The sequence below is a fragment of the Austrofundulus limnaeus genome, unplaced genomic scaffold (genome assembly GCF_001266775.1).
Source record: "Austrofundulus limnaeus strain Quisiro unplaced genomic scaffold, Austrofundulus_limnaeus-1.0 Scaffold58, whole genome shotgun sequence".
Classification (NCBI taxonomy): Eukaryota; Metazoa; Chordata; class Actinopteri; order Cyprinodontiformes; family Rivulidae; genus Austrofundulus; species Austrofundulus limnaeus.
The window spans coordinates 684,062-692,435 of NW_013952460.1; the positions used below are offsets into that span (position 1 = coordinate 684,062).

Here is an 8,374-nt window from a genome sequence, read left to right on the forward strand (position 1 = left end):
GTGTGTGTGTGTGTGTGTGTGTGTGTGTGTGTGTGTGTGTGTGTGTGTGTGTGTGTTTATATATATATATATATGATTTAACCAGGTAGATCTCCCTTAAATTTAGATTTTTATGGGAGACTTTAAAGTGTCCCTTAAAAAAGGAGATTTTAAGGTCTAAATTTTTTACCTATACATATTTATTCCACTCAATTAATGTGTGATTTATTTATTTTCTATTATAAGTTTTATATCGTCATATATAGTTACCGCCACTCATCATAATGTATATCGTGATATGAATTTTTTGTCATATCGCACATTCGTACCCTAGAGTACACTATACTGATAAGAGTCTCAAATAAAAATCTTAATAATCTAATTTGTCCCTTCTGACTGGTTGATAAAGACAGAAACTCACATCAATGATGAAGTCAGTGAACGGTTTGAGGCTCTCTGGGTCTTCTTTGCTCCTGCAGAGTTCCCGCCTGTGTTTGACCAGGAATAAAGCCAGGTTCCTCTCCTCCCGGGACACCTTCAGCCGGAGGTCCATCTTCTCCACCTCCTCTGTGCAGCGGAAGAGAGCAGCCAAGATGGTCATGGGCTTGGGAGAGTGGTCTTTGGCGTTCTGCCACACACGCTTCATCTCTTCAACGTTGCCATCTGGAGGTAAACCTGAGGTGGAGCAGAGAAAAACACAGACAGCTAGCTTTACTCTAAACCAAAACACTGTTTTTAATCTTCTTTATGACATTTGAAAACTGTGTCACTTCCATTTGTGTGCATGTACATGTTTTTCCTACCTGGTGGGGATGACTTTTGACCATTTTCCTGGTACACACAGCCTAGAGCAGTGGTTCATAAAGTTGGGGTCGGGACCCAAAGTGGGGTCCTGAAAATATTTTCTAAATTAATTACATTTTTGCCTTAGTTGTTACTTAAAATGCATAAATGTAGAATAATAAATATTCTTAGTATGCCCATGTTTAGTTGACCTGATATATATGTTTATCATCCAAAAATAGTTGTGGGCACAGGTCTCTGCAACTGTTATTTTGTGGGTCAAAAGCTGAAAAGTTTGGGAACCACTGCTTCAGAAATCAATTTAAAGGGTAATAAAATAATTGGTGATGTAATATTTTCCCTATAATTATTACAAAAACACAAAATAAGTATAAATAAGTATTTATATTTGTGTATCCTTTGTTTTTAGGGTTATTAACAAAGTTCGTGTACTCAGACCAGTAATATTTGGGGTCACAAGTTTTTGTCATGAATATTTTGTGGGTCAGAAGATAAAAAGCTAGGGAACCACTGGACTAGAGGACTCACTGCTCTTAATGGGGACCTAAGCCTAGTCCTCTTTTGGTGAAATGCAGCTGGAGCCAGCCTGTTGATTTGTGTGTGCTGTAAGATGTAGTGGAATATGACTGAGTGTAGGCGTACTGATCGAGTAGAACTCAGCCAGTACACCGAGTGTTTGTCATGTGCTGTGCTTCACAGAGCAGGAGGAGTTCAGAGGAGGGAGGATTAAGCAGGCAGTGTGGTCGCTCGACAGCCGACTGGATGACGCGCCGTCACGTGGTTGTTCAGGGTTTGTTTTCACACCTTTCAAAGCTCCTCAGACACACCGCGCTGAGCTCCTGGGAAACCCCTCCCACTGCAGCATATGTCACTGCATGGGTTTCTTCCCGGTGGAGTCCAATCCGAAAAAATTTTTTAAAACAGTCAGAGACTCGTCACCTGACGTTATTTATTCACAAACTGGTTAAGCTCCTAAATATCAGTCATATTTCACCGTGAAAAATGTCCATTTCATCCCTTTTATGAGGTTTTGGCCATTTGACTCTATAAACTGTTGCTTCCTGGTACAACAGTCGGCTCTGGAAGCGAGTCGCTTTTCAAAAAAAATCTTTAAGCAAGTGGTTGAAGCAAAATGCAGCATCAGAGCGCTTTCAGCACAAACAAACACTCCCACAAACTTCTGACCAATCACACAATAAAGTTCGTATATGTTTTTATGTGGAGGGGGGGTGAAAATTCGACCCACAGGTTACGACAAGTAGTGCCGAAATGTCGACAATGCGAACAGAATGATGCAATTTTCGTCATGAAACTGCGACAGTTCGGCAGGATTTTGGTGGTTCATGAAACAGAGCAGGGTGAGAGTTAGAAGAGGGGTCAGGAATGGTTGGTGGTGTGGTCTGATAGGTGTATTTAGGATGTTTACAGTGGGGCTAATCTAATCAAAAGAAATTATTAGATTATTTAGAAGAAGGGTTAGGTGTGAATTGAGTTTAGTTAGGTTTAGGGTCAGGTATGTACCTGTGAGGTCAGGTTTAGGCTATAGAAATGGTCGGTAAATGAATGTAAGTCAATGCAAAGTCCCCATGAGGATAGAAGAACATGTGTGCATTTCTGTAAGCTTCAGAGCAGCAAACAACTAAAAAGCCGGCTTTTATAGAGTTGGTCACACTGATGATGATCAGGTTATCAAGAGTTTTCAATCAGCAGCAACTTTTCCTTTTAAATCTTATGAAAGCAACAAAAGTAGACTTCAGTTTTTCAATCACAGCTTTTCAAATTTGTCTTTCTTTTTATTTAATAAAGCGATGATGTGGAATCAGCTGTGGGCTTTTGTTCACGTTTGGATTTGAATCATTCAAAACTATAGTAAAAACCCTAAAATTACCAGAACTTTATATGGTCCTGTTTAATATAATCAGTCTGGCTTTATTTATACTATGAAGACAAACTGAATGATTGTATCTAAATGTGTTTAAATGCCACTCTGCCCATGTTTCTCACCTATATACTGAGCCAGCTCCAGATCATAGATCAGCTCCAGCAGATGAGCAGCATGGTTACCAACCATCATCTTCCTCAGCTCCACCCAGATCCTTTCTCCTGATATAGATGCCAGTCCTTGGCCATGTTTTCTGATGGCAGCCAGAGTCTCAGGCTCGTGATCGTCAGGCTTTAAAGCCACCCGGCCGTAAAACCTTGGATGAGGGGACGGAGCTCTGATCAATGCACAAGCCTCAAAACAAACAGCACAATTATTATTTATGGTTTGGATGATTGAGGCAGCCAACCTGAAGTATCTCAGGATTCTCAGGTAGTCCTCTTGTATTCTTTTTTCAGCGCTGCCAACAAAACGTACTTTATGGTTCTGGAGGTCTTCATAACCTTTAAAATAGTCGTATAATGTGCCATCAAGTCCTGAGAGAAGGAAGAAAGTCAAATCTTAAAAGAGGTTCCACCATCCTTACTCCTCGACACAGCTCATGTAGAGACTGAGGTGTTACCTAAAAACATGGAGTTAATGGTGAGGTCTCTCCGCTCAGCGTCTTTGTGCCAGTCGGTGGTGTACTCCACCTTTGCATGTCGTCCGTCTGTCAGCACATCTATCCGCAGTGTGGTCACCTCAAAGTTCTCATCGTGCAGCTGGAACAGATGACCGACAGATACACGAGTAAAGAAAGAGAATCCTGTTCCCACTGAGCCYTGAAGACGCTCGAACTCCCCACACTTCTGTCACCATCTTCACAACGCTCAAAATACTCTTACACTGCTTTAAGTTTTCATCACCAAAACATTTTAAAGTCCCATCATATTCTGACTGAGTGAATGTGGACATTTTACTAATTACGTCTGCATCCTTTGTGCTACAATTCAAGTGTCACAATCATTCAGAAGATGGGTGCTAGGACATTTAACTTTTGTAAGTTTTATACTTTTTTTAAAAAAACATTTCACTTTGTTCACACATGTTGAACTCATTTTTCAAAATCTGCTTCCACACACCAGCTCCATCTTTGTCTTATAATTTGAACTTTTACCTAGCCCTTTGCTATATTTTGCTTCTAGCTAGTCACATTTAGGTTCTAGATAGCRTTGGCAATTATTAGCTGTCTGTTTGTTACCTTTAGCTTTTAGCTAGCCTTTTGCTACTTGCAGCATTTCACTTCTTAGATTCTAGCTAAACTCCTAATTTTAGGTGTTATTTTATAGATTTTAGCTTTAGGTTCAGCTTCTTTGAGCTTTAGCAACTCAGTTTCAGCTTCTTAGCAAAGTCATTTGAAAGAAAATGTAAAGTATACTTTCTCTGGTTTGACTGCTAAATGTTTCAACAAACTTGAAAAGCCTAAAAAATCATGTAAACCTTAAAGATAAGTTAGTTTTATTCTGAACTTTTATTACTTTTATTACTTTTCATCCATTTGTGTCACCTTTAAACTCATTGTTCTTGTGATCCAGTATTACCTCTAAACTCACAGTTAGCTGCCTGATTGATGATTGAAGTTTAGAAAAATAATCAAGTTTCTTAGAAAGTTAAAGGCACAGTGTGTAGGATTTCGTCAATTCTTTTAGCCGAAATTGAGATAATCACTAATGACAATAATAAAAAACATGTCTAATCATTGCAGACAAAGACCTTGTTTTATTATTTTTACCTTATAAAAAGCTGTATATATCTCCATGGTCGCGGGTCGCCACACAGGCAGCCGCCATCTTGCACCGCCATCTTGTCTACGAAGGCTCATGAAGGACAAACTGCGGTGGCGGCGTCAAAAACGGTTTTAGTTGTAAAACTATAAATGTAATATTTGTTGTCTGTCATTGTAGCTGGGATAATTTTACTTATTAAAGCTCATAATCTTACCACTTGAAACATCACTAGCCCTGAAGCTGCTGGTAGACATCGCGGTTGGAATCATCAAAGGTTTTTGACACCTGAGAGACACCGTAGCAACTCCTTTGCGTTTGGAAGCGGGGGGTGGGGGGAGGACCAGGGAGGATGATTCTACCACTGAACCACTAGATGTCGCTGAAAACAACAAATCCAACACACTGTGCCTTTAAGGGCTTCACTTGATCTTACGAGATTTTTATGACGCTGTAGATTTTTTAAAATAAAATTTAAATATATAAAATGCAAATAAAATAAAAATAATGTTTGAAACTGAACCAAATCTTTGACATTAGCAGAGATGCAGCTGTATCAGCAATAATCCAGGTCCTAATTCTAAATCTGCACCAGCTTCTCCTCATTTCTCAGTCTCGGGTTTTATATTCTTATATCTCAAACTAGTTGTTAAAAAGGAACACAAGGTGAGAAAAGTGTATGCAAATTTATTCTTTAGCACTGAGCCTTTGACAAAACTGGATTCTTCTGACAAAAAAATATAAATTTATTGTGACATTGGGATGCAATTCTTAAATTTCTCCATGTTGGACTGTTTGCTTGTTTTAGTTTAATACCTGATGTGAAAATTACTCAAGTACTTTATCTTCCCTCTAAAAAAAATAAAAAAAATTCCACTTTATCTGATCAGGTTCCAGGTCTACGGTTCTGTAACTACATTTTTTTAATAATAATAATAAGACATATTTTACAAAATGACAAACGTAAGCATTTTAAATAAATTTCCTTTAAAATAATAATGTGTGTATACTGCTGAAGAAATTTATTGGGGTGTTTACTACTGAGTTTTAAAGACACTACACATTGTATAGTCTTTTATTAGGTGAACAGTAATGTATTTGTGCAGACTGGGTTGTGGGACTCTTGATCAGGGTCTCACAGACTCAGGAGGCTTTTAGTCAGATACATGCCTGATTTAAAAACAACACATAAGAACCGTGATTACACATTAGGGTGAGGAATAACGTCTGACATTTTGACTCCGTATAGAGGTAGCTGCCCCTTTAACATATGTCATGAGGCGGAGTCATGATGCAAAGAGGTTGGTTTCTGGATGTGTTTCCGGGGTCTGGTCACTGTTTAGCTGATGCCTGTCGGAGGCAGATTAAAACAAAAGCTAATCAGTCCACAGCAGTGTCCAGATGGTTTTGTATGGCTCACTCAAACATTCACATCATTATTAACTGGTATTAGATCTGAACAGGTAAAAGGTAACGAACATTGCTTATTTATTGCCATTTATTTATTAATTATTGCTTATTGGGGCGGCTGTGGCAGAGTGGTTAGGGGAGTCGTCCTAGATCCGGAAGGTCGCCGCTTCGATCCCCCCGTCCAGCTGTCTCAGTTGTTGTGTCCTTGGACAAGACACTTCACCCCTAATGCCTCTGCTGTGTGTCCCATCAGTGTATGAATGCGATTGGCACTGATTAGTCTCCATAGATGATTGTACGTGTTAGCTTTGTAGAGACCTAATAGAGTGCTGTGTGAATGGGTAAATGAGGACACAGATTGTAGTGTGAAGAGCTTTGAGTATCCTGGACGGATAGAAAAGCACTATATAAGTACAGTCCATTTACCTTTACCATTTATTTTTTTAACAGTGCTGTTCAACAAAGACTTTATGTACATAATTAAAGTCTTACAAGAAGCATTTTTAAATAAGTCCATCCACCCATCATCTACACTCACTTCTTTCTTTCATGGTCACTGGTGCCCAAATCCAGCAGTCACAGTGTGAGGAACAGGGTACACCTTGGACAGGTTGCAAGTCCATCACAGGGACACATAGAGACAAACAACCATTCACTCTCTCACTCAAACCTAGGGACAATTTAGAGTTATCAATTAACCCAACAGTCATGTTTTTGGTCTGTGGGAGGAAGCCGGAGTACCCAGAGAGAACCCACACATGCATGGAGAGAACATGCAAACTCTACCCAGAAAGGTCTCAGGGCTGGGATTTGATCCAGCGACCTTCTTGCTGAGAGGCATAAACTCTATCAACTGAGCCACCGTGACGCCACCATTTAAATAAGTCACAGAACCTAATTAGACTAAAACTGATTTTAATTTCTGTTTGAACTTTATCATCAATTTAAAGTTGTGTTCAAACTCAAAAATATCTGTGGTATACCTCAACTTACTGTTGGTTCAAAATTAAATCAAATCTAGAAGAAAAAAATATTCATATTTTACTTATTAACCGTTCCTGTTGAAACTGTTTTCTGGTGAAATTCTCATTCTGCTGCCACTCTCCGCTCCTGCTTCTTTTATCTTCAGTTTCACAGCTCAGCTCATCGATGAGCAACAGTTTTAGACATTCAAGTTAAATATTTAGCATTTATTTGAACCAACTTTAGAGCAGCTTTTAAAGCCCTGATTAAAAATCCAACATCCCCACTTTAGCTTCTTACCCTGGCTGTAATGGTGCCGTGACTCTCTCCTTTATTGTTGATCATCCTGATCCCTGCGTTCTGGAACATGTGCTTCATCTCCGCTGGAGTAGCCGTGGTGGCGAAGTCCACATCGGTGGGACGCGTCCCAGACAGCAGGTCCCGCACTGCGCCCCCAGCCATCCGCAGCTCATACTGGTGCTTCTCAAATATCTCTAAAGAAAAATAAAAATAAAAACATACCAGAAATATGTTTAGAGTAAAGACTTAAAATTATTATTTTTTATTGTACTCATTTTCCAGATGATATTCAGGTTAAAACTGAATAAAGTTAAAAACTATTATGAAAAACAATATTTTTGTGTTAGACAAATCTAATTGGATAATGTTCTTTTTGTTTCTTTACTTATATTCTGGTCAAAAGATATGAAGTTTACTTTAATTGTGTTTTTGCTGAAACTGTTTTTCTTCCACAGCATGAAACAAGTTGCAAAACCCAGTGACAACAATTACAATAAACAACATAGTTTGACAATTTAACAGCTTGTGAGTAAAAACTGCACTAGTTGTGCTCTATAAAATCCATCTTCATCTTTTTTCATCTTTTTCTCTGCAACATTTTGTTTTTGTGTTTTTCAGAGTGTAATATTTTCAGATAATTATTTATAAAAAAAAKAAAAGCAGAAAAAGCGAAACATGAGAAAAGCAAACGGCAAAGACATTTTTGTAGCAGTTTCATCTGCAATCAATTTGTTGACATTTATCTGATAGGAGATACAGATTCATGTTCATTTCACTGTGGAGCTAACTACAGTGGGGAAAATAAGTATTTAGTCAGTCACCAATTGTGCAAGTTCTCCCACTTAAAAAGATGAGAGAGGCCTGTAATTGACATCATAGGTAGACCTCAACTATGAGAGACAAAATGTGAAAAAAATTAGAGAAAATCATTTTGTCTGACTTTTAAAGAATTTTTTTGCAAATAATGGTGGAAAATAAGTATTTGGTCACCTACAAACAAGCAAGATTTCTGGCTGTCACAGACCTGTAACTTCTTTTTTAAGAGGCTCCTCTTTCCCCCACTCATTACCTGTATTAATGGCACCTGTTTGAAGTCATTAACAGTATAAAAGACACCTGCACACAACCTCAAACAGTCACACTCCAAACTCCACTATGGTGAAGACGAAAGAGCTGTCGGAGGACACCAGAAACAGAATTGTAGACCTGCACCAGGCTGGGAAGACTGAATCTGCAATAGGCAAGCAGCTTGGTGTGAAGAAATCTACTGTGG

The 8,374-nt window shown here is 38.7% G+C and overlaps 1 protein-coding gene across 1 annotated transcript in view; it reads right to left on the reverse strand.

Moving 5' to 3' along the window:
- The window catches only part of trnt1 (tRNA nucleotidyl transferase, CCA-adding, 1), a 16,923-nt gene that overhangs the window by 1,742 nt on the left and 6,807 nt on the right, over window positions 1–8,374 (reverse strand). Inside the window, exons 2-6 of the mRNA XM_014009443.1 lie at window positions 7,102–7,295; window positions 3,288–3,426; window positions 3,075–3,201; window positions 2,788–2,981; window positions 401–654 (exon numbers count right to left, since the gene is read on the reverse strand). Coding sequence (XP_013864897.1) covers window positions 401–654; window positions 2,788–2,981; window positions 3,075–3,201; window positions 3,288–3,426; window positions 7,102–7,295 — 908 coding nt within the window. The remainder of the gene's footprint in view (window positions 1–400; window positions 655–2,787; window positions 2,982–3,074; window positions 3,202–3,287; window positions 3,427–7,101; window positions 7,296–8,374) is intronic.